Genomic DNA, 27,334 nt, shown 5'->3' with positions numbered 1-27,334 from the left:
CATCATCACACAGCATGGAAACAGGGCATCAGCCCATCAAGTCTATGCTGACCGTTTACTACCCACTTACAATATCCTCTATCAATCTTAATCCCCTCCCCCCAACAAGGGCCCAGCAAGAATCAGGAGCTGAAGGAAATAAGTGTTGGTGCAAACTGCCTGATAAGCTACAAAGACTAAAAGCGGATCAATCTCCAGGACCTAATGCACTCTGTCCCAGTGCTTTGAAAGAGGTGGTCCTGGAATAATGGATGGTCCAAATTTCTGCAGATTTGGAAATTGTTTCTCTGGATTGCTGGTAGCAAGTGTGACCCCAGTGCTGAAGAAAAGATGGAGAACAAATACAGGGAATGACCCCCTAGTTAGCTGGATATCAGTAGTAGGGAAATGGTTGGATTATATGGTAAAAGATGTAATAACAAAGCATCAAGAAAAGAATAATAGGATTGAGGATTGAGACACCAGAGTCTGCAGATGCTGGAACCTGGAGCAACGATCTGCTGGAAGATCAGATGATCAATGGCAATTCATTAGATCATCAATAAAGATCAATGATCAGGTTGAGCAGCATCTGTGGGAGGGAAAGGAATTGTTGATGTTTCGAGTTAAAAACCCTGCATCAGGAATCAATCTGGATTGAGAAAATCAGCATGCATTAATGAACCAAAAATCATGTCCATCTGCTGGAATCCTGTGAACAGATAAGGATCAACCGATAGATATGGTGCAGTTGGAATTTCAGAATGCTCATGATACCATCCTACAGGACATTGGTCAACAAGGATGAAGCACATGGAGTTGGGGGTCATACACTGACCTGGATGAGAATGGTCATTGGACAGAAAGTAAAGGATAAGAATCAATGGATCTCTCTCAGTTTGGTAGGCTACAACTCCTGGGATCCTGCAGCAATGGTTCTTAGCACCAAAATGTTCACAATCTATATCAACTGTTTGATGGGACAAATGATCTGAGATGCGTCTATTTCAATGCGAGGAGTATTGTAGGTAAGGCAGATGAACTTAGAGCGTGGCTCCGCACATGGAATTATGATGTTGTAGCCATTAGTGAGACTTGATTGCAAGAGGGGTAGGACTGGCAGCTCAATGTTCTGGGGTTCCAGTGTTTTAGACATGATAGAGAGGGAGGTATTAAAGGGGGAGGGGTGGCATTACTCATCAGGGAAAATGTTGTGGCAGTACCCAGAGAGGAGGGCTCGTCTACTGAAGAAATATGGGTGGAACTGAGGAATAAGAAAAGGATGACCACGTTAATGGGACTGTATTATAGACCTCCCAATAGTCAGCAGGATATAGAGGAACAAATTTGTAGAGAGATAGCAGAGAGTTGCAAAAAAAATAAAGCTGTGATAGGTGATTTTAACTTGCAACATATTGACTGGGGCTCCCATACTGTAAAGAGATTGGATGGGAAAGAGTTTGTCAAATGTGTTCAGGAAAGTTTCCTTAATCAATACGTAGAGGTCCCAACTAGAGAGAGCGTGATACTGGATCCCCTCTTAGGGAACGAGACAGGGCTGGTGACAGAAGTGGGTGTAGGGGAACACTTTTCATCTAGTGATCATAATTCCATTAGTTTCAAGATAGTTATGGAGAAGGATAGGACTGGTCCTCGGACTGAGATTCTAAATTGGAGAAAGGCCAACTTTGAGGGCTTCAGAAGGGATCTGGCAAGTGTGGATTGCGATAGGCTGTTTTCTGGTAAAGAGATGCTTGAATGCTTTTTTTTGTTATAAGGTTTTTATTATTTGAGGTTTTGTTTTACAAGGTTCTTTTTTTATAAGTTTTTTTAATACAGGTCCTCGTCAGGAATAATGGGGGCAGAACTGCACAGGTGCGTGACGTCAGCAGGTAAAGCACAGGCAGTTTAAAAAGCGGGTAAAATAAAAACTTCGGAGGTTTCGTGGGTTTCGCTTCGGAAGGCGTTGGGACAGGTAAGTTTTTTTTGTTATAAGGTTTTTATTATTTGAGGTTTTATAAGGTTCTTTTTTATAAGTTTTTTAATATAAGTTCTCATCGGGAATAGTGGGGGCAGGACTGCGCAGGCGCGTGACGTCAGCAGGTAAAGCGCAGGCAGTTTAAAAAGCAAACTGCCATATCCAGTGGGCAGCATTGGAGCAGACAGCTGAGTGAGTGGGAGCAGAGTGATTTGGGCTTTGGCTGAAGGGGCTTCGGCGTAAAGGGGCAAGGCGGGAGAGTAGCTGGTAAGTAAGGGTAAGGTTTTACCTGTTATAAAGATGTGCCTGGAAGATGTGGAGGTGGGTGAGGTTCTCAATGAATACTTCTCTTCAGTATTCACCAAGGAGAGACCCTTGCCTTCACCAGGCACATCCTCCCACCTTTGTCTTTAATCGGACCTACCTTTACTCTAGCCATCCTTCTGCTCTTCACGTACGAGAAAAAAGCCTTGGGATTCTCCTTAACCCTACTTGCCAAAGCCTTTTCATGTCCTCCTCTCGCTCTCCTCAGCCCCTTCTTAAGTTCCTTCCTTGCTACTCTATATTCCTCAAGAGCCCTGTCTGATCCTTGCTGCTTACACGTTATGTTTGCTGCCTTCTTCTTCCTAACTAGTTGTTCCACCTCTCTCGTCACCCATGGTTCCCTCACCCTGCCATTCCTTCTCTGCCTTACCAGGACAAATTTATCCCTAACATCCTGCAAAAGATCCCTGAACATCCACCACATCTCCATAGTACATTTCCCTTCAAAAATGTCATCCCAATTTACACTCCCAAGTTCTCGCCTTATAGCCTCATAATTCGTCTTTCCCCATTTAAACATCCTCCCATCCTCTTTGCTCCTATCCCTGTCCATGACAATTCTAAAGGTTATGGAGCAACGGTCACTGTCCCCCAAATGCTCACCCACCAATAGATCTGTCACCTGACCCGGCTCATTACCTAAAACTAGATCTAATATGGCATTCCCTCTAGTCGGCCTGTCAACGTACTGTGTCAGGAATCCGTCCTGGACACACTTAACAAACTCCGCCCCATCTAAACCTTTGGCAATAAGTAGGTGCCAATCAATATTTGGAAGTTGAAGTCTCCCATTATAACAACTCTGTTATTTTCGCATCTTTCCAAAAACTGACTCCAAATCTGCTCCTCAGTATCCCTACTGCTTCCGGGGGGCCTATAGAATACTCCCAGGAGGGTAACTGCTCCTTTCTTGTTCCAAACTTTCTTGTCCCATACTGACTCTAGAGAGGATCCTTCTACATTATCCACCCTTTCTGCAGCTTTAACAGTGTCCCTGACCAGTATGGCTACCCCTCCTCCTCTTCTGCCCCCCTCCCTATCCCTTTTAAAACACTGAAAACCAGGAATATTCAATATCCATTCCTGCCCTGATGTCAGCCATGTCTCTGTGATAGCCACAATATTGTAGTCCCATGTACTTATCCAAGCTCTCAGTTCATCTCCCTTATTCCTGATGCTTCTTGCATTTAAGTAAATGCACTTTAGCCCATCCATCTTACTACTTTTATAGCCTGTACTCTGCTTCTCCTTCCTCAAAGCCTCTCTACCTGTCAGATCTAACTTTTCTACATCCCCTTCTTCCTCTGACCTACTCCTCTGGTTCCCTTCCCCCTCACAATCTACTTTAAACCCTCCTGAACCACCCTTGCAAACCTGGCTGCAAGGATATTGGCCCCCCTCATGTTCTGGTGTAACCCATCCTCTCTGTACAGGTCCCACCTTCCCCAGAAGAGATCCCAATGATCCAAAAATCTAAAACCCTCCCTCCTGCACCAACTTCTCAGCCACACATTTATTTGCCATCTCCTCCTATTCCTACCATCACTATCGCGTGGCACTGGCAGCAATCCCGAGATTGCTGCCCTTGAGGTCCTGTTCTTCAGCCTTCTGCCTAGCTCGCTAAACTCACTTTTCAGGACCTCATCCCTCTTCCCACCCATGTCATTGGTACCAACTTGAACCACGACTTCTGGCTGTTCTCCCTCCCGCTCTAGAATCCTGTGGACCCGATCAGTGACATCCTGGACCCTAGCACCTGGGAGGCAACATACCATCCGGGATTCATGCTCACTGCCACAGAACCTCCTATCTGTTTCCTTGACTATCGAGTCCCCTATCACTACTACCCTCCTCTTCCCCTCCCTTCCCTTCTGAGCAGCAGGACCGGTCCCAGTGCCACAGACCTGGCTACTGCTGCTAGGCCCCGGCAGGTCATCTCCCTCAACAGTTTCCAAAGCGGAAAACCTGTTTCTGAGAGGAACAGCCTCCGGGGTCCTCTGCTCTATCTGCCTGTTCGTTTTATTTTTCCTTTTCCCTCCCCTGACAGTCACCCTTCTATCTACTTCCTGGACCCCAGAATTACCTGCTCTAAGGGGGGTGACTGTCTCCTGATGTACAGTATCTACAAAACTCTCCCCCTCCCTGATGCTGCGCAGTGTTTGAAGCTACAACTCCAGCTCATCAATTCTGAGCCAAAGTTCCTCCAGCCTCAAGCACTTACTGCAGATGTGGCCATTGTGGACCACAGCAAGGTCCACAAGCTCCCACATCAAGCAGCTGCAGCACGCCACCATGTCCTCCATCTGAACTAATTGTTTTCTTTTCCCCTTAGTTTTTCCTACTTAAAAATTTATAAATAGGTAACAGGTAAAACCTTACTTTTACCTATTTACCAGCTACCCTCCCGCCTTGCCCCTTTACGTTGAAGCCCCTTGAGCCAAAGCCCAAATCACTCTGCTCCCACTCACTCAGCTGCCCGCTCCGACACTGCCCACTGGATATGGTGGTTTGCTTTTTAAACTGCCCGCGCCTTACCTGCTGACATCACGCTCCTGCGCAGTCCAGCCCTCACCATTCCCAATTAAAACTTAAAACAACTTATAAAAAAGAACCTTATAAAACTAAACCTTAGAATAAAAACCCTATTAAAAAATGAAAAACTTATCTTATGAGGAGAGCCTAAAGGAGCTCGGGCTTTACCTATTGGAGAGAAGGAGGATGAGGGAAGACATGATAGAGGTGTACAAAATATTGAGAGGAATAGATAGAGTGGACAGCCAGCGCCTCTTTCCCAGGGCACCAATGCTCAATACAAGAGGACATGGCTTTAAGATAATGGGTGGGAAGTTCAAGGGAGATGTCAGAGGGAGGTTTATCACCCAGAGAGTGGTTGGTGCATGGAATGTGCTGCCTGGGGTGGTGGTGGAGGCAGGTACGTTGGTCAAGTTCAAGAGATTGTTAGATAAGCATATGGAGGAATTTAAGATAGAGGGATATGTGGGAGGAAAGGGTTAGATGGTTTTAGGAGTGGTTTGAAGGTCGGCACAACATGGTGGGCTGAAGGGTCTGTATTGTGCTATATTGTTCTATGGTTCTTCTATGGAAAGTGGGAGGCTTTCAAAAGTGAAATATTAAGAGTACAGAATCTGTATGTTTCTGTTAGAGTAAAAAGCAAGGCTAACAAGTTTAGGGAACCTTGGTTATCGAGGGATATTGAGGCCCTGGTAAAGAAAAAGGTGGCGCATGTCAGGTATAGGCAGTTAGGATCAAATGAGGCACTTGAGGAGGATAAGAAATGCAGGAGAGAAATCATGAGGGCAAAAAGGTCATGAGGTTGCTCTGACAGACAGGGTGAAAGAGAATCCCAAGGGTTTCTATAACTATATTAAGAGCAAAGGGTAGCGAGGGACAAAATTGGTCCTCTTCAAGATCAGCGTGGTTATCTATGCATGGAGCCGAAAGGAATAGGGGAGATCTTAAATGAATTTTTTGCATCTATATTTACTCTGGAGCCAGGCACAGAGACTATAGAACTGAGGCAAAAGAGTAGTGAAGTCATGGACTGTATCCGGATTACAGTTGTCTTGAGGGAAAATAAAGTGGATAAATCCCCAGGGCCTGACAATATGTCCCCTTGGACCTTGTGGGAGGCTAGTGCAGAAATTGCAGGGGCCCTGGCAGAGATATTTAAGACGTCCTTAGCCACAGTGAGGTGCTGGAGGACTGGAGGATAGCTAATGTTGTTCTGTTGTTTAAGAAAGGCTGCAGAATAAGCCTGGAAATTATAGACCGGTGAGCCTGACATCACTCGTGGGTAAATTATTGGAAGGTATTCTAAGGGACAGGATATATAAGTATTTGGATAGATGGAGCCTGATTAGGGATAGTCAACATGGCTTTGTGGGTGGCAGGTCATGTCTAACCAATCTTATAGAGTTCTTTGAGGAGGTTACCGAGAAGGTCGATGAAGGGAAGGTGGTGGATGTTGTCTACATGGACTCTTGCAAGGCCTTTGACAAAATCCTGCACAGGAGGCTGGTCCAGAAGGTTAAGTCGCTTGGCATTCAGGATGAAGCAGCCAATTGGACTCAATATTGGCTTAGCAGGAGAAGCCAGAGAGTGGTAGTAGATGGTTGTCTCTATGACTGAAGGCCTGTGACGAGTGGTGTGCTGCAGGAATCATTGCTAGGTCCATTGTTGTATATCATCTATATTAATGATTTAGATGATAATGTGGTAAAGTGGATCAGCAAATTTGCAGATGACATCAAGATTGGGGGCATAGTGGACAGTGAGGAAGGCTTTCAAAGCTTGCAGCATGATCTTGACCAGCTCGAAAAATAGGCTGAAAAATGGCAGATGCAATTTAATGCTGACAAGTGTGAGGTGATGCACTTTGGGAGGACAAACCAGGGTAGAACTTGTACAGTGAATGATGGGGCTCTGAGGTGCGCAGTAGAACAAAGGGACCTGGGAATACAGATCCATAGTTTCTTGAAAGTGGAGTCACAGGTAGATAAGGTTGTAAAGAGAGCTTTTAGCACTTTGGCCTTCATAAATCAGGGCACTGAGTACAGGAATTGGAATGTTATGTTGAAGGAGTACAAGAATTTAGAGTATTGTGTGAAGTTTTGGTCACCTACCTACAGGAAAGATATCAATAAGCTTGAAGGAGTGCAGAGAAAATTTACAGGGATGTTGCTGGGACTTGAGGACCTGAGTTATAGGCAAAGGTTGAATCGGTTAGGACTTTATTCCCTGGTGCACAGGAGAATGAGGGGAGATCTTATGGAGGTATACAAAATTATGCGGGGTATAGATAGGGTGAACAAATGCATGCTTTTTCCCCTCAGGTTGGGTGAGACTACAACTAGACGTCATAGCTTTAGGGTGAAAGGTGAAATATTTATGTGGAATCTGAGGGGGAACTTTTCACTCAGGGTGGTGCGAGTGTGGAACGAGCTGCCAGCAGAAGTGGTAGATGTGGATTCAATTGTAACATTTAAGAGAGGTTTGGATAGGAGGGGTTTGGAGGGATATGGTCCTGGTGCAGGTAGATGAGACTAGGCAGAAGATCAGGTTAGCATGGACTAGATGGGCCAAAAGGCCTGTTTCTGTGCTGTAGTACTCTGACTCTATATGCTTCCATTTTCTTCCCAGCTAAATTTAGGAACCCTTGGGTCATCCAAGTTTCCCTTACCTTACCATCCTTGTCATTGTTCCTTAGTGGAACATGCCAAACACTCCCAATTGTCAGACATGGACTTGTCCAACAGCAGCTGCTCCCAATCAATACCCCTCAATTCCTGTTTTATTCTGTCGTAATTTGCCCTCCCCTTCCCGCAAGATCCAATTTTACCTTTACTTATAACTCTCTTAAAACATAATGATCTATGGTCACTATTCCCAAAATGTTCACCCACTGTCAGGTCTGTTACCTGGACTGGCTCATTTCCTAAAACTAGGTCCAGTATGCACTCTCCACAGACTGTTTCAAGAATCTATCTTGGATGCTCTGAAGAAATCCCACCCCATCTAAGCTTCTTGTTTTTAGGAAGTTACAGTCAATACTGGGGAAGTTACAGTCAATACTGGGGAAGTTACAGTCAATACTATGCCAACCCTACTGTTTCTGCACCTGTTCCTCCACCTCTCAGTGGCTTTGGGCAGCCTACAGTATAACCCCATCAGTGTAAATGCACCTTTCTTATTTCTGAGCTCCACCCAAATTGCCTCTGTGGTTGACCCCTCCAGTGTGTCCTGAGTACTGCTGTGACATTCTCCCTTAGCAGTAGTGCAACCCCTCCACCTCTTTTACCCCCCTTTGCCATGTCTAAAACAATGAAATCCAGGTACACTGAGCTGCCAGTCCTGTCCCTCACATCCATGTCCATGATAGCAACAACATCGTAATTCCATGTACTGATCCAGGCTCTAAGTTCATTCTCCTTCCCCATAACACTCCTCGTGTTGAAGTAAACACATTGCAGCCCGTCAGTCCTTCCGTGTTTATTGCCTGTCCCTCGCTGTCCTTCCTTTCAGTCTTACTTGTCAAACCATCTTACTTGCCCTCAACCCTACCCCCTGCTGCTGTGGTTCCCATTCCCCGGCACGCTAGTTTAAACCCCCGAGTAGCATGAGCAAACGTCCCAGCAAGGATATTGGTTCCTCTCCAGTTCAGGTGCAAACCGTCTTGCTTATACAGGTCCCACCTACCCTGAAAGAGAGCCCAGTGATAAATCTGAAGCCCTCCCTCCTGTACCAGCTCCTTGGCCACATATTGAACTGCACTATGTATCTATTTCTCACTTCACTAGCACATGGCAAGGGCAGTAATCCTGCGATTACAACCCTGGAAGTCCTCCATTTTAACTTTCTACCCAGTTCCCTGAAATTTCTTTGCAGGACCTCATCCCTGCTCCTGCCTATGTCATTGGTACCAATATGGACCACGATCTCTGGTTGCTCACCCTCCCCTCTCAGAGCATGCTGTTCTCACTGCAAGACATCCTTGACCCTAGCACCAGGGAGGAAACAGATCACACTGGAGTCTTAAATGTGGCCACAGACACACTTCTCTGTGCCTCTTATTGTCAAATCCCCTATCACTATCTCCATCCCGAATTCTCCCTTCCTTCCTTTACCTCAGAGCCAGTCACAATGCCAATGACCCAGCTACTGGTGCTGTCCTCTGAAAGGTCACCCCCCACAACAGTATCCAAAGAGGTTACTGAGGGGAATGACCACAGGGGAACCCTGCACTGACTGCCTCCTCCCCTTACTTCTCCTGGTGGTCACCCATCTATCTGTTGCCTGCACCTTGGTGTGACCACCTCATTAAAATTCTCATCTATGTCCTCAGCCTCCCAGATGACCCTGAGTACATCCAACTGCACCTAGAGTTCCTTGACCTAGTCTGTCAGGAGTTGCAGCTGGGTGGTCCTCCCACAGATGTAGTCGTGAGGGAGACTGCGAGGTTCCCTGACTTCCCAGATCTAGCAGGAAGAGCATTCCACTGCCTTGCTGCCATTCTGTCTACACTAAGTCAAAAGTCACCGTTTAATAGGAAAATAAAAACCTAAGCTGCTCCTCATCAAAGCCTCAGAAATCCCACTCCTACACTGGCCCCCTCTCACGATGGCCACTCCACCTTCCTTTTATTGGCTGAGTTGCCACACACTTAGCCATCAGAAACAACTTTCAAAAAAAACTGCTGGATCCTCCCCTCTGCTGCTCTGGCTGATGCAACTGGAAAACCATGATGTTTATTTTGTTCATTTCAACCTTGTACTGTTGGATTTTTGAAATTTGATTTAAAAGCAGAGCATCTCAAGTAGCTGCAAGGACAGGAAGGAAGAAATTTTGATTTAAGACTGGTTCTGAGGAAAAGATGAAACAATTGGATTTAGCTCATGTCATCTTTGGATTTCCTTTAATTTTTTGATGTATTCAGTACTGAGAAAGAGGTCACATCCTTGGATGTCCCTTTGCTTTGGTATCAGATAACATATTAGGCTTACCACATCACAGAATAAATCCCTTTCCTCAAAGACAGTAAAAAATGCAAGCTTACCATATCACTGTCCCTATTAATGTATTTATTTTTATGTATTTTATTCTGTAAATTAAACTTCCTCAGCAGTAGCCACTTCAACGGAGGCCACGTTCCCTAGTACAATAAGATATAGACTTTGACCTCACAATCTACCTCGTTATGACCTTGCACCTTATTGTCTGCCTGCAATGCATTTTTTCTGTAGCTGTAACACTTTACTCTGCATTCTGTATTGTTTTACCTTGTACTACCTCAATGCACTGTGTAATGAATTGATCTGTACGATCGGTATGCAAGACAAGTTTTTCCACTGTACCTTGGTATAAGTGACAATCATAAATCAATTTACCAAATATCCCCTGAACCCAAAATCATGCAACAGGATGAAATCAAGAAAATTTGTCAGAATCACTTGAGGTTACAAGAAGCTGTGCTTCCAGTGCTACACTAGTGTTAAACGCAATGGAGAATAAAGGATAGGCCACATTACACTGGAGATTATTTGTACCAGTTTTAGTTTCTACAACTTTTCAAAGTATTTACAACGCCTCCTTCCTTCACACCCACTTGCTTTAAAACCAACAATGTACAGGCTTCTAGATTAGTTTACCACATAATGCTCCTTAATTCCTTTTGTGTTTTATATTGTTAATTAAAATTCCTCAGCACACATTTGTATGAAATTAATACAGTCAGAATTGGAAACCTTACCTAGGACCTCACTGTGGAATGAATCCCATTCTCCCCAAAATGTGGAGAACAAATAATCCTGAATGATGTAAGAGAAAAGATTTTCAATTCTTTGTGCAAAGGTCATTGAACTGTTGAGCTCTGACAAGGTGGCAGGGACATATGAGGGAGGGGTTGGTAATTGGCCACAGTGTCTCTGCATTGCAAAACCTGGGCTGAATCTTAGGGTATAGACAAAGGGAATCTTTAGCTGTAAAGCTAACAGTTCTGCTCCAATAGTTACTGGGTCAGCAACGAGGACATCAAACTTTGATTGTCTCAGTTTTTCCATGAAACCTTCATTCCAGAACAAGGCATTACAGAATTGTATATTAGTAGAGAAGATGTTGGCCATAACTTCTTTAACCCTTTCATAAAACTTCCAGGGAGGCAGATAAGGCTTCTCATACATCCATAACTGTAGGCAATCATCAATTAATGCCTCTATTTTGTCTGGTCCAAGTGCGACCTCTAAGAATTCAGTCTTCATGCCTTCTGGTTGACCATGGTGCTGGTGAAGTGAAAATGAACTCCGTATATAAGTCACATTATGCCCCCGCTTAATCAGTTCCTTTATAATGTGTTTAATATTAAACCAATGACTGGTTTCTGATGGCCAGACAAGCACATTTCCACAAAGGGAAGAACCAGTCCATGTTAACAGAAGGAACAGAACACTCTGATGTGTGGTTACTGATGTCATTATTGTTCCTCGACAGGTTCAAACTTTTCTTATGGTCCCAATGGTACTTCAGCAACATCAATACACAGCAATCACAGAGTGGGAAAGGTAATCTGTCAGAAAAGGTCAAAACAACACATTTAATTCAAATCACAGCCAATCAAATCCTTCTGAATTCATATGCATTAATAAATACTGTGCAAAATACTTCCAATATTATGGAGAGGGTGGAAAGGAATAAACTGTCAGCAAACCTTTGTAGAAGTTGGAAAGAGTGTAAAGAATTTCTGGCTCTCTAAGCACAGTTATACAATTAAAAAATCCTACAAGCAATGGTAATCTGAAATGGAGACTGAAAATGTATGAAATAAATGAACATGAAAGTTCAAAGCTGTAACCAAAAGATAGAGAAAACCATCCATTGACCAAGATTTTGTTGGTAAATCCCAACAACTCCAGGACTTTCAAACAAGTGTAGTTATCAGAAATCTTGAAATTACTTGGCAAAACATTTTAATATGGTTCCTCGGTGGATTTCCCATTAAATGGCAGAGATCCATCTTGCCTAGAATCCTCAGTACTGCAGATTCAACTCTGTGCTGGGTTGGTCTGGCACATGATGTAAGGGCCTATCGGTTTCAATTGAAATTATGGAGCTGTGAAAGAGTTCTTGATTCTTGGTTATTTCCATTTACCATTTTTAATTTCTTAAATCATGTAAATGAAAGTAATAAATAAATAATTGTTTATCTTTTTGATAATTTTCATTTTCAGTTCTTTATTTTTGGTATTGGTATATTATTGTCACGTACTGAGGTACAGTGAAAAACTTGTCTTGCATACTGATCGTACAGGTCAATTCATTACACAGTGCAGTTACATTGGGTTAGTACAGAGTGCATTGATGTAGTACAAGTAAAAACAATAACAGTACAGAGTAAAGTGTCACAGCATATTGGGAATTTGCAGAAATATTTTGAATCCCTGACAACGTTAACAGCCAGCGACACTGAGACTTGGAGATCCTACCATTAATCAGGCCACACTGCCAGAGTCCAGAATCACTGGGTCAGTAAGGTAGGCAGGCACTCTGCATTCTGATCCATTAATTTCAGGCATAGGGTGACCATCAGTTGATTGTGTCATGAGGATCTTTTCCTTCACAGAGACTCAGCAGTGAGTGGGAGGAGGAGGAGGAACAGGAAGTTGTTTAAAAAGTGTACAAGTTTTAGAGCAGTGTCTCTTCTCTACAAGTACATAAAAGGCTGGCTCTAGCAGGGCAGCCACTTTGGAGCAGCTGTTTGAGGTGTAAGTGCAGAGGCTTCATCTTGAGAGGCTTCACATGATAAAATAAAATCTTATCACTTTCCTCTGAAGACTTGTTGATTTAGAGATGAAAGTCGTATGCTCCTCCTGCAGGATGTGGGAGACCAGGGAAACTTCCACTGTCCCTGGTGACTACACCTGTGGAAACTGTGCCCAGCTGCAGCTCCTGAGTCACCGCATAGAGTGGCTGGAGCTGCAGTTGGACTCGCTCAGGAACATCATAGACATGATCCTTAGTGAGGTGGTCACACTGAAGGTGCGGGCAGCAGGTAGCCGGGTGAGCACCAGAAAAGGTAGTGGGGTAGACAGGGTGTGCAGGATTCCCCTGTGGCCATTCCCCTCAATAACAAGTACCTTGTTTTGGATACTGTTTGGATGGGGGGGGGGAGGGGAGAGATGGCCTTTCAGAGGAGAGCAACAGCAGCAACAAGGTCTGTGGCACAACGACTGGCTCTGATGCATAGCAGGGAGGGTGGAGTCAAGGACAGCTGTAGTGACAGGTGACTCGATAGTTAGGGGGGATAACAGGAGATAAGGGTGGATATAACTGTGCTTAGAGAGGATATTCTTGAGGGATCATCTAACAAGGCTATTTGGGTAGAACTTAGAAATGAGAAGAGGATGGTCACCTTGGTAGGGCTATATTATAGACTCCACAATAGTCAGCAGGAACTTGAGGAGCAGATGTGTCAAGAAATTGCACATAGTTGCGAGAATAGTAGGGTAGTGCTAGTGGGAGATTTCAATTTTCCTGATATCAGCTGGGCCACCAAGAGCGCAAAGAGCCTGGATGGGGTGGAATTTATGCGGTGCGTCCAAGACAGTTTCCTCAAGCAATGTATAGAGGAACCTACTGGGAAAGGAGCAATACTGGACCTCCTCTTGGTGAATGAAGTGGGCCAAGTAACTGAAGTGGCAGTTGGGGAGCACTCTGGGTCCACTGACCACAATTCTATTAGTTTTAAAATAGTTATGGAAAAAGGTAGAACAGATCCACAGGTTAAAGTCCTGAACTGGAGCAGAACCAACTTTGAGGACATTAGGCAGGATCTAACTGGGCTCGACTGGGTGAATGAAGGCAAAGGAACAGTTGGCAAGTGGGAGGCTCTTAGAAGGGAGCCCAGGGGCAGCTGTTAGGACGAAGGGTAGACAGACCAAGTTCAGGGAACCCTGACTGACGAGAGATAGAGGCTCTGGTCAAGATAAAGGAGGAAGTGTACATCATGTTTAGGCAGCTGGGTACAAATGAATCCCTCTACAAACATGTTTAAGGCCAGGCTTAAGAGGGAAGTCAGGAGGGCAAAAAGAGGGTATGAGATGGATTTTGCAGGCAAGGTTAAAGATAATCCCGAGAGGTTCTTCAGTAAAAGCATATCTAGGCGGAGACTAGGTCCTCTCAAAGATTATCACGTCTGCCTACGTGTGGAGCCGCAGGAGATGGCTAACATTTTTAATGTCTACTTCTCCTCTGTGTGTACTAAGGAGAATATCATGAATGCCAAAGAAATGAGGGTAATAAATAGTGAGATCTTGGATCACATGCTTATTACAGGAAAGGAGGTATTTTCAGCCTTGAAGCGCATTAAGGTGGTCAAATCTCCAGGGCCTGACCAAGTGTACCCCCAAACCTTATGGGAGGCCAGGGAATAAATCACAGAAGCCCTTATTTGTTTCATTGTTAGCCACTGGTGAAGTTCCAGAAGACTGGAGGGTGGCTAACATTGTACCATTGTTCAAGAAGAGTTGCAAGGACAAGCCAGGGAACTACAGGCAGTGAGCCTGACTTCAGTTGTAGGGACGTTACTGGAGGGAATTCTGAGGGACAAGATCTACCATCACTTGGATAGTCAAGGCCTGATCAGGAATAGTCAGTGTGGTTTTGTGCGTGGAAGGTCATGTCCAATGAATCTTTTGGAGTTTTTTGAAGAGGTAACTAAGAGGATAGATGAAGGCAGGGCAGTGGATGTTGTCTATGGTCCCGAGGCCCAACCCCCGACCCAATGAGAGGCCCGAGACTCGACCCATGGGAACGCCCGATGCCGCAGCCCAACTCCGGGGCCCCTCCAGAACGGAAGCCCGATCCTATGGAGCACCCAGGGCCGAGTCCCGACACTTGAGGCCCCCCTTGATGCCCCCACTTACCTGCTGAGGCAGCTCACTCCTCTTCAGGACCTTTGGACCTGCATGGAAGCAACAGTCCAGCTGCATCCGCTTCAGGTCTTCCAAGTCTGTTTACTGGCAGTCACTTATCTTCCAGTCCAGGTGAATCCACTCCAGGTCTTCAAAGTCTAGCCAGAAGAAGTTACTTACCATCAAGTCCGGGGGAATCCACTCCAGGTCTTACAGGTCTAACCTTAAACAATAACTTACCTGGTGGCTCCACTTCAGGACCGAAGAGTCACTGCCGCGTATCTCAGAAACGTGGCAAGAGGGCTGGGCTGCAGGCGAGGCTGAAACAATGTGGATACAGGACTCCCCTCCCCAGCATACTACTAGTTAACTTCCAGTCCATTGAGAACAAAGTTGATGAACTAAGGGCAAAACTGACCTACCAAAGAGAACTGAGGAACTGTTGTGTACTATGTCTTACTGAAACGCGGCTCATACCTGCCTCATCTGACTGTGCTATTCAACCTGAGGGCTTCTCAATCTGTCGAATGGACCGTACAGCGTCCTCAGGCAAAGTTAAAGGTGGATGGGTCTGTTTCTTAATCAATAACTTGTGGTGCTCGGACGTGATGAACCTGGCAAGCTCCTGCTCACCCAGCCTGGAATATCTAACAGTGAAGTGTCAACCATTCTATCTGCCAAAGGAATTCACTTCAGCTATCCTGATGGCAGCCTACATCCCACCGCAGACAGTCATGAAACCTGCACTCAATGAGCTATACTCTGTGGTCAACAACCTTGAGACAGGATACGCTGAGGCTCTCTTCATTATTGCAGGTGACTTCAACCAGGCCAACCTCAAGAGTGTGTTACCAAAGTACTACCAGCACATCTCCTGCTCCACCAGGGGTGCCAACACCCTTGACCATTGCTATACAACAAAGATGCCTTCTGAGCCACCCCTCGCCCTCACTTTGGTAAATCAGACCACCAGACTGTGCCCCTCCTCCCTGCATACAAACAAAAACTGAAACGGGAGGAGCCAGTATGGAGAGTCGTGCAGTGCTGGTCCGAGGAAGCAGATGAGCTCTTACGGGACTGCTTTGAGTCAGGGGGCTGGTCCATGTTCAAAGACTCAGTTGCCAGCCTAGATGAGTATGCCACCACCATCACAGACTTTATCAGCAAGTGTGTTGAGGACTGTGTACCAAAGAGGACAATACAGGTTTTCCCAAACTGGAAACCATGGATGAACCAGGAGATCCACTCCCTACTGCTGCACACAAATCTGGTGATCATGATCTGTACAAGAAATCGAGATATGACCTCATGAAAGCTATCAGAGGTGCCAAGAGATAATATCAGTTCAAAATTGAGTCCCAGACCAGCCGTCAATTGTGGCAGGGCTTACATGCCATAACAGGCTACAAAACGAGTCAGGCTGCATAGTTAACAGCACATCCCTTCCTGATGAGCTTAACGCATTCTAAAAAAAAGCAAGATGGCGCCAGAGCGTGGCGACTCATTGCAAGCTTCTCTCTACAGATCTACTCATTACCCTTACTATAATCGTTCCACACTATACATGTTTTGAACAGAAGGGAAGTGGATTGTCACCACCCACTGCCATCTGAGTTACCCATCTGTTTTAAGACAACCGCTATCATCCCGGTACCAAAGAAAAGCAAGGTAACATGCCTTAATGATTACTGACCAGTGACTCCGACATCCACCATCATGAAGTGCTATGAGAGGCTGGTCGTGGCACGCATCAACTCCAGCCCTCCAGACAACCTCGACCCACTGCAATTCACCTACTGCTGTAACAGGTCTACAGCAGACGCCATCTCCCTGGCCCTACACTCAGCTCTGGAGCATCTGGACAGTAAAGACACCTACATTAGACTTGTTTATTGACTACAGCTCCGCCTTCAGTACTATAATTCATCACCAAACTGAGACCTGGACTCAACACCTCCCTCTGCAACTGAATCCTTGACTTTCTGAGCAACAGGCCACAATCAGTGAGGATAGGCAGCAACACCTCCAGCACGATTATTCTCAACACTGGTGCCCCACAAGGCTGCGTCCTCAGCCCTTTACTTTACTCCCGATACACTCATAACTGTGTGATTCTGCTCTAACTCCATCTACAAGTTTGCAGATCATACAACCATAGTAGGCTGTATCTTAGATAACGATGAGTCGGAGTACAGGAAGGAGATAGAGAGCTTAGTGACATGGTGCTGTGACAACGACCTTTCCCTCAAGGTCAGCAAAACAAAAGAGCTGGTCATTGACTTCAGGAAAGGGTGTGGTGCGCATGCACCTGTCTACATCAACGGTGCTCAGGTCAAGAGGGTTAAGAGCTTCAAGTTCCTAGGAGTGAACATCACCAGTAGACTGTCCTGGTCCAACCATGTAGATGCTATGGCCAAGAAAGCTCACCAGGGCCTCTACTTCCTCAGGAGGCTAAAGAAAGGCATGTCTCTTTTGACGCTCACCAACTTTTATCGAAGCACCATAGAAAGCATCCTATCTGGATGCATCATGGCTTGGTATGGCAACTGCTCTGCCCAGGACAGCAAGAAACTGCAGAGAGTTGTGGACACAGCCCAGCACATCACAGAAACCAGCCTCCCCTCCATGGATTCTGTCTATACTTCTCGCTGCCTTATGAAGCAGCCAGCATAATCAAAGACCCCACCCACCCGAGTCACTCTCTCTTCTCTGCTCTCCCATCAGGCAGAAGATACAGGAGCCTGAGAGCACGTACCACCAGGCTCAAGGACAGCTTCTATCCCACTGTGATAAGACTATTGAATGGTTCCCTTATACATTGAGATGGACTCTTTTGACCTCACAATCTAACTTGTGATCTTTCACCTTATTGTCTACCTGCAATGCACTTCCCTGTAGCTGTGACACTTATGTACTCTTTTATTGCTATTTTTTTTACCTGTACTACCTCAGTGCACTTTGTACTAACTCAATGTATCTGCACTGTGTAATGAATTGACCTGTACGAATGGTATGCAAGACAAGTTTTTCCACTGTACCTCGGTATAAGTGACAATAATAAACCAATACCAGTTTTGGTCACCCTGTTATAGGAAAGACATTGTCAAGCTGTAGAGGGTGCAAAAGAGATTTGCAAGGATGATTTCTGGACCAGAGGGCCTGAGTTATAGGGAGAGGTTGGCCACACTGGATCTTTATTCCTTGGAGTACAAGAGAATGAAGGGTGACCTCAGAAGTTTATAAAATTGTGAGGGGTATGGATAATTTGGACAGTCATAGTCTTTTCCCCAGGGTTAGGGAGTCCAAAACTAGAGGGCGTAGATACAATACAAGAGGGGAGAGATCTAAAATAAACCTGAGGGGTAACTTCTTTACACAGAGGGCAGTGAGTACCTGGAGTGAGCTGCCAGAGGAAATGGTCGAGGTGGGAACAATTGCAACATTTAAGAGGCATTTGGATAGGTAAATGGAGGGGAAGGGCTTGGAGGGTTATGGGCCAAACACAGGCATCTGGGACTAGCAGGGAGGATGTTGTAGTCAGTATGAACCAGTTGGGCCAAAGGGCCTGTTTCTGTGCTGTATTACTCTTTGGCTCTATAAAAGCATGGCTGAGAATCTGCTGCAGGAGGGGGCGATTGGAGCATTGGGATCACTGCTGGAGTAGTGGTGACCTGTACAAGGCCTGGGCACAGCTGACTGGAATGGGACCCATATCTTGGTGGGGAAATTTGCTAGAGCTTCTTAGGAGGGTTTAAACTAGTCTGGCAGAGGGGTGGGACCCAGAGTGTGGCAGACTGGTAAGTTGAGGCAAATATAGAAATTAAAGCAAGTTTAGTAGGCAGGACAGGGAGCAAGGAAGGTCTGATAGACTAAATTTAATTTATTTTAATGCAAGGAGCATCATGGGTGAGGCAGATGAGCTCAGGGCACTGATCGGCACATGGGATTGTGATATTATAGCTGTTACAGGAACATGGTTGACGGATGGGCAGGACTGGCAGCTTAATATTCCAGGGTACAGTTGTGATAGAGGGGAAGGTAAGAGAGGAGGGGGAGTTGTGTTTTTGATGAGGGAGAACATCATGGTAGTACTTAGAGGGGATATTAAGATATTCCTAGGGGAACGTACAATGACGTTATATGGGTGGAATTTAGAAACAAGAAGGGGATGATCACTGATGGGATTGTACTGCATGCCCCTAAAGAGTCAGCAGAAATTAGAGCAGCAAATATGTAGTGAGATTGCAGGTAGTTGTAAGAATGATAGGGTTGTAATAGAAGGTGATTTTAACTTCCCTCATATTGACTGGGACCGCCATAGTGCTAAGGAATTGGATAGGGCAGAATTTGTTCAGTGCGTCCAGGAAAATTTTCTCAAGCAATATGTAGATGGTCCTACCAGAGAGGGGCAGCACTGGATCTCCTGTTGGGAAATGAGGCAGAGCAAGTGGCTGAAGCGTCAGTGGGGGAACACTTTGGGGCAAGTGACTGTAATTCTATCAGTTTTAAAATAGTTATGGAAAAAGATAGGCCTGGGTCACATAAGTTAAAGTCCTAAATTGGGGCAAGGTAAATTTTGAAGGAATTACACAGGAATTTGCAAAGGTTGATTGGGGGAGGCTGTTTGCAGGATGTGTCCAGGAAAGTTCTCTCAAAACAATATGTAGATGGCCTTACTAGAGAGTAAGCAACAACAGTGACTGAAGTGTCAAAGTCAAGGTCAAAGTCGAGTTTATTGTCACACACGCAAGTCCATGTGCGCACAGATGCAATGAAAAACTTACTCGCAGCAGCATCACAGGCACACAGCATCAGATATACAACATTCACAAGAAAAACACAAATTAACAACATAATCAGTGGGGGACCACTTTGTGACAAATGGCCATAATTCTATTAGTTGTAAAATAGTTATGGAAAAATATAGAACTGGTCCACAAGTTAAAGTCCTAGATTGGAGAAGGCAAATTTTGAAGGTATTATCCAGGGACTTGCAAAGGTTGAATGGGAGAGACTATATTAACGACTTGGATGAGGATGTTGGTGGCATGATCAGTAAGTTTGCAGATGACACCAAAATAGTGGTGCAGTGGACAGTGAAGAAGATTGTCTAAGATTACAACAGTATCTAGATCAACAGGAAAAGTGGGCAAAGGAACTAAACCAGGGTAGGACAGAGTAAATGAGAGGGACCTGGGAAGTATTGTAGAACAGAGAGACCTAGGTATACAAGTAGACAGTTCCCTGAAAGTGGTGATACAGGTAGAAAAGGTGGTAAAGAAGCTTGCTTTCATTGGATGGGGCACTGAGTACAAGATTTTGGAAGTCATGTTACAACGTGTTAGACATTGGTGACACCACGCTTGGAGTATTGTGCACAGTTCTGATCCCCATAATCTAGGACCTGAGGGGCGAGTTTTTCACTCAGAGGGTGGCAGGTACTGTATATGGAACGAGCTGCCAGAAGAAGTGGTAGAGGCAGGTACAATTACAATGTTTAAAAGACATTTGGACAGGTTCACAGTTAGAAAAGGTTTAGAGGGATATGGGCCAAACACAGACAAGTGGGACTAGCTGAAGAAGGCACCTTGGTGAGCATGGACAAGAAGGGCCTGTTTCTGTGTTGTAGAACTCTACAACTCTGAACAAATGGACAGATTAGGCTTAGATCTGCTGAAATGAGAAAGCACTAACTGGTTAAAAACATTAAAATAATTTAAACACATATATGCTTACCTTAATGCACAGGTTCAACAACCAGTTCAAAGGATGGCTATAGCTTTCGTACAGCAGGTTTCACTGAAGCCTCTGCTCAATAAATCGGTGCTGTGCCTTATGAAACCATCGGGTGTGGCTGTAAGGTTTTAAGTTTCCACAACAGTATTCAAAGTCCAAGAAGCCAACAATCCCTCTTTTGTGATATTATTGAATATCTTCCAAGTCAGAACAAATCTCAGAATGCCACCAGCATGAAATACTCTGAACAAAGGTAGATAATATCTGGTATGTCTTTTGGATTTAGTGATACTAGGAGCCAAAACAATCTTGTGACAACATGAAAATATTTTCTGAAAAATTCCTAACCCAATCTCAGCCCTGTGCAAATAAACATCAATTTAATGTTGAATAAAACAGGAAATCCTGGAACTAATCAGTTGATCTGGTGGCATCCAGATGAGAGAAACAGCTCATATTTTGGGCCAGTGACCAAGCATCGAGAACACAGCCCTTCCACAGTGTGGTGTTTGTTATGTTTGGTTTACATCCAGGAGGTCCTGGGTTGGAAGTTGTTTCTTTTTCCACAGTACTGCCTGACCTTCTGAATATTTCCAGTATTTTCTAGGTTTCTGTCTGAGAAATCTAAAATTGTTAGTGTTTTGCCTTTGGATTAATGTTGAGTAAATTGCACTTGTGAACATTTCTGAATCAAATGGTGGTATGGATTGAGCAGTCCTTGTAAGGCATTGGTCTTCAGAATGTGGATGAGCCTGTGGGTGGTGAAGAAGGGAAGGGGGAGAAGAGGAGAGCAGTACTGGTGGGGGATTCCATAGTAAGGGGGGCAGATAGGAGATTTTGTGGATGTGACAGAGACTCCCAGATGGTATGTTGCCTCCCCAAGGCCAGGGTCAGGGACGTCTCGGATCGGGTCCACAGCATTCTGAAGGGGGCGGGTGAACAGCCAGACGTCATGGTACATATTGGTACCAATGACATGGGTAGGAAAAGAGATGAGGTCCGGAAGAGGGAATATAGGGAGCTAGGTCAGACCTTGGTTCATTTAGTGTGCAAGTAGATGCAGAGTGTAGAAAGTGTGAGGAAGGATCAGCAGTTGAAAGGGCAAAATTACAGTCAGTTGAATGGGCTGAAATGTGTCTACTTTAATGATGTGGTGGCCATTACAGAGACCTGGCTGTCACAAGGGCAGGAATGGCTGCTGGATATTTTGGGGTTTAGATGTTTCAAAAAGGACAGGTGTTATGGACTCAGTGAAAGTCCCTTTAAGATAGAGAGTGTGTGTGTATGTGTGTGTGGGGCGTGCTTACGTCAATAGAAGATAAAGGACGTAATGACGTTGTTGAAGAAGTCAGAAGAAGAAGAAAGAGAGAGAGAGAGAAGGGAGAGAGACACCAGCCTGCTTGTTTTCTCTATCGATGGATGAGAAACAATAACTGTGTTTGCCACTGAAATCCATGTATGGAAGTTGGAAGTAATCCGGTGGAGTTCACTTTGTTGCTGACCTGTAGAAGGAAACAGGTATTTGTGTGTGGACGACCACGGTTCGGATGCTTTTCGGGGTGAGGAAGTCACTACCGAGTAAACACTGAAGTGTCGTTTGGGTTCCATTGTGGAACATTTGGAGTTCGTATGTACTCTCTCTATGTTTTTCTACATCTACATCTTATCTTCAGACAACGGTGGTTGTTGAAGAAGCCCTTGCTCATGTTTCACCTTATGGCTTGCGGAACTGAACTTTAAGAACCATTCCGGAACTGGGAGTTTTGGACTTTGTCACACACACACACGAAGAGTTTAGTTTTGGGGTTAACGTTCGAGGTTTAACATTCTTGAATTCTAACATACTAACATTTTTTTTTACTTTTATTTTACGTATTATCATAAGTAGTGATTAATAAAATAGTTTTTAACACTAAATCATGCTCAGTGTGTTTCTTTTGTTGCTGGTTTGTGACAAAATTGGGGGCTGGTCCGGGATAGTTCCCAAGGTTAACGAGTGTCGTCTGGGATTGTACCCCAGATTGACGAGATTTGTTCGGGATTCAATCCAAAGATTTTTGAGGAAGGTCTGATAAATTCTTTTTAATTGGCTTGTGTGTGTGGAAACCAGCAGCAATGGATATTAAGGCATTTTTGGAGTCACCAACCCAAAAGGGATTGGAGGTGGCGAAAAAGGATGATTTGATAAAGATTGCTACAAGGCTAAACCTTACAGAAGTAAAGCAGTCTATGAGAAAGGCAGATATTCAGAGACTGATAGCTGGCCATTATGTGGAAAAGAAGGTGTTTGAGAAGGAAGTGTTAAAACAGTTTCCTGGCAGTGAAATAGCAATTTCTGAGGCACAGGTGCAGCTGGCAAAGATAGAAGCTGAACGAGAGCAAACCCAGTTAAAGATAGAAGCTGAACGAGAACAAAAGAAATTAGAGGCCGAACAAAAGAAATTAGAGGCCGAACAAAAGCTAACTCAGATGAAGATAGAGGCTGATCTAGCAATGAAGCAGATAGAGCTGGATAACGAGGAGAAAAAGAGGCAGCATGAGTTACAAATGAAGCGTAGGAGTTCGGAATCTGATTCTGATGATGGTTTTTCAGCCAGCAGGGAGGTTCGATTAGTCCCTCCTTTTGAAGAAGATCAGGTTGATCAGTATTTCCAACATTTTGAAAAGGTTGCTGTGAGTTCAAACTGGCCAAGGAAAGGATGGGCTCTTATGGTACAGAGTGTGATTAAAGGTAAAGCTCAAAAAGCTTATTCTGCTTTGTCTGTTGAGGATGCAGCTGATTATACCAAGGTAAAACAAGCTATATTGAAGGCCTATGAATTGGTCCCTGAGGCTTATAGACAAAAATTCAGAGACTTGAGGAAATCTGCAGATCAGACTTATATGGAATTTGCCAATGGAAAGAGAATATGTTTTGAACGATGGTGCCTGGCTAAAAATGTAGATGGGGATTATGATAAATTGACAGAATTGATACTAGTGGAAGACTTTAAAAGATGTGTTCCAGCTGAATTAACAACATATTTAAATGAAAAGGCAGTGGAAACTTTACAAGAAACTGCTAGGTTGGCAGATGATTATGCTTTAACCCATAAATCCAAATGGGGACAACCTAAAACCTTTCAAAAGAGTTACAAAGACAATCCAGGTAAACCGGAGATTAAATTGGGAGGTAATCAAAAAGGAAAAGATGAAAAGAAGCCAGGGCTGGAGAAACCTGTTGAGCGTACTTGTTATTACTGTAGGAAACCTGGCCACGTGATATCTAATTGTGCCCTTTTGAAGAAAAAGAAGGAAGCTGGGCCCAATGCTTGCTTTCAGGCAATTAAAAATCAAAAAGGTTTAGGAGATGCTGTTAAAGATCAGTCCTTGCAAGAGGGAAAAGCGGAAAAGTTGGAGGAGGTGAGAAAAGAATTCCGTTCGTATGTATCAGAGGGTTTTGTTTCACTGAATGATGAGTCACCCCAGGTGCCAGTGAAAATTCTTAGAGATACTGGGGCTAGTCAATCTCTCTTGCTGGACAGTGTTTTAAATTTTGGTGAAGAAAGTGACACTGGTGAAGTAAATCTAGTACGAGGCGTTACAGGTGAGACCATGTCTGTCCCTTTTCACAGGGTGATTTTAAAGTCAAAGTTCGTGGAAGGACCAGTCGAGATAGGGATAAGACCTAGTTTGCCAGTGGAAGGAGTTTCTTTGTTATTGGGAAATGACCTTGCAAATGGAGAAAGTGATCCTGTGGTACGGTTAACAACCAAACCAAGGATTGATGAGTCTGAGGATGATTCAGATGTTTACCCATCATGTGCGGTGACTCGAGCTAGAGCTAGAGAATTAGCCAAGACAGACAGTCCGGTGCAGTCTGATGTAGTTCCTTGTGACAGTCCTAAACAGGAAGAAAATTTTGATGCCTTATCTGAGACTTTTCTGTCTTCACTGGAGGATCAACATCCTTACAGTGAGCCTGAATTTAAAGATTTGTCTTTGTCGAGGAAGGATTTTATGGTGGAACAGACAAAGGACCCTGAGTTGACAGAATTGAAAGAAAAAGCTCTCTCATGTGAGGAGATTGAAAAGGTGCCAACTGGATACTATGTCAAAAATGGAGTGTTAATGAGGAAATGGAGACCTCCTCATGTTCCTGTTACTGAGGAATGGGAAGTTATTCATCAGGTTGTTGTTCCAAAAGTTTATAGGGATGAGATTTTAAACCTGGCCCATAGTATGCCTTTGGGTGGTCATTTTGGTGTGAATAAAACTGTAGGGAAGATCTTGAAACAATTCTATTGGCCTGGTTTGAGAAAAGATGTGGTGATGTTTTGTCGAACCTGCCACACATGTCAGATGGTAGGTAAACCAAATCAAAAACCCCCTGTGGCTCCATTGAAACCAATTCCTGCTTTTGGTGAACCCTTTTCGAAGGTGATTGTGGACTGTGTTGGCCCCTTACCAAAGTCTAAGACTGGAAATCAGTATTTGTTAACCATCATGTGTGCCACTTCTAGATTTCCAGAGGCAATACCCCTTAGAAATATTAAGGCCAAGACGGTGTCAAAGGCTCTTGTAAAATTTTTTACCTTGTTTGGTTTGCCAAAAGAAATCCAATCTGATCAAGGTAGTAATTTTATGTCAAAAATTTTTCAACAAATAGTCTATGAGCTGGGAGCAAAGCAGATTGTATCATCTGCATATCACCCAGAATCTCAAGGAGCTCTGGAGAGATTTCATTCTACTCTCAAAAATATGCTGAAGACTTATTGCTTTGAAAACACCAAGGATTGGGACGAAGGTATCCATTTACTTTTGTTTGCCGTTAGAGAATCGATCCAGGAGTCAATCGGATTTAGTCCGTTTGAGCTTGTGTTTGGACATAGGGTGAGAGGACCTTTGGAGTTGTTAAGAGAGCAATGGGTTAATGAGGAAGTTCACTTGAGTCTGTTGGACTATGTCCAAAAATTTAAAACTCGGTTGGAGAGAGTCTGCCAGCTAGCGAGAGAGAATCTGAAAACAAGCCAGATAAGAATGAAGACATATTTTGATAGACGTGCTCGGCCTAGGACATTCGCAGTGGGGCAAAAGGTGTTGGTATTTTTCCCTAGCCAAAATAATCCCTTGCAAGCTCGTTTTTCTGGACCCTATGTTATTGAATCTCGAGTGACTGATCTAACATATATAATCAAAACACCAGATAGACGCAAGAAAACACAACTCTGTCATGTAAACATGCTAAAACCTTATTATGAGAGGGATTCAGTGGTGGCCTTGGTGGATGGTGAAAAGGTTGTTTCTAGAATGCCTGATGTTGATGTTGAGGAAGGCCAATTTAGACCAAATATTGTTCCATCGAAACTGAAAAACCAAAATATCATGGAGAATCTTGAAACGAAGTTGGACCATTTACAAGTTTCACAAAAACAACAGATGAGAGAATTAATTTTAAAATTTAAAAATCTGTTCCCAGATGTTCCAAACAGAACATCGATAATTACCCATGATGTTGATGTTGGGGATGCAAAACCAATCAAACAACACCCATATCGAATGAATGTGGAAAAAAGTAAACTTGTTGATCAGGAAATAAAATACATGTTGGAAAATGATATTATTAGACATTCTACTTCAAATTGGAGTTCGCCCTGTGTTATTGTACCTAAACCTGATGGAACTGTTAGATTTTGCACAGATTACAGGAAAGTGAATGCTGTAACAAAGTCAGATGCTTACCCTATTCCTAGGGTGGATGATTGCATAGATAGAGTGGGAAAGGCAAAATTTCTTACAAAGATTGACCTATTAAAAGGGTACTGGTGTGTTCCATTAACAGATAGAGGAAGGGAGATTTCAGCCTTTGTAACCCCTTCTGGATTGTATGAATACAATGTTTTGCCATTTGGAATGAAAAATGCTCCGGCAACATTTCAAAGAATGATTAATTCAGTGATTCATGGGTTAAAACATACAGATGCCTACATTGACGACTTAGTGACTGGGAATGATACATGGGAGGATCACATCTCTGTGTTAGAAAGGTTGTTTGAAAGACTTTCCAAGGCTAACCTTACAGTTAACTTGGCTAAAAGTGAATTTGGCCATGCCACTGTGACGTATCTTGGTTATGTTGTAGGTCAAGGCAAGCAAGCTCCTGTTCAGGCAAAAGTTCAAGCAATATCTGAGTTCCCTATTCCCACAGGTACGAGGACTGTTAGAAGATTTTTGGGAATGGTTGGATATTACCGAAAATTTTGTAAAAATTTTGCTGATATTGCTCTTCCCCTAACTAATCTTCAGAAGAAGGGAGTAAAGTTTGTTTGGACAGATTCTTGTCAAGAAGCATTTGAGAAGCTGAAAGCCATTTTATGCTACCATCCTGTGCTCAGAACACCTGACTTTGAAAAGCCATTTTCATTAGCAGTAGATACCAGTGATGAAGCTGCAGGAGCTGTGTTGTTGCAGAAGGGTGACTGTGATGATATTGACCATCCTGTAGCTTACTTTTCAAAGAAATTTAATGAGCATCAAAAGAATTATTCCACCATAGAGAAAGAATTACTGTCGCTTGTTTTAGCCTTGCAACATTTCAGTGTATATGTTTGCACCGCTCAGAAACCATTGACTGTGTATACCGATCATAACCCATTGGTGTTTCTGAGCCGAGTCAAAAACAAGAACAGAAGGCTATTAAATTGGAGTTTAATTTTGCAAGAGTTTGATCTCATGATAACTCACATTAAAGGCAAAGATAATGTGATTGCTGATTGTCTTTCCCGATGTTAAATGGGAAACATGTATCTGTACTAATCTGATAGTCTGTAGTTGTGTAGCGTGATAATTATTAACATTACTAACTCTATGCGCGGTTAAAATTTTCTTGGGAAAATTTTTTTTTTTAGGTGGGAGG

General features: G+C 43.9%; 1 protein-coding gene across 1 annotated transcript in view; it reads right to left on the bottom strand.

The window, feature by feature from the left end:
• The window catches only part of LOC127572597 (UDP-glucuronosyltransferase 2A1-like), a 117,994-nt gene extending 97,334 nt beyond the window's left edge, over positions 1-20,660 (bottom strand). The window contains exons 1-2 of the mRNA XM_052020030.1: positions 20,440-20,660; positions 10,548-11,360 (exon numbers count right to left, since the gene is read on the bottom strand). Coding sequence (XP_051875990.1) covers positions 10,548-11,268 — 721 coding nt within the window. The 5' untranslated portion in view covers positions 11,269-11,360; positions 20,440-20,660. The remainder of the gene's footprint in view (positions 1-10,547; positions 11,361-20,439) is intronic.
• Positions 20,661-27,334: the final 6,674 nt, after the last annotated feature.

The sequence above is a fragment of the Pristis pectinata genome, chromosome 7 (assembly GCF_009764475.1).
Source record: "Pristis pectinata isolate sPriPec2 chromosome 7, sPriPec2.1.pri, whole genome shotgun sequence".
Lineage (NCBI taxonomy): Eukaryota > Metazoa > Chordata > Chondrichthyes > Rhinopristiformes > Pristidae > Pristis > Pristis pectinata.
The sequence above is the reverse complement of the archived record's forward strand: the minus strand, read 5'-3'. Positions and strand labels throughout refer to the sequence as shown.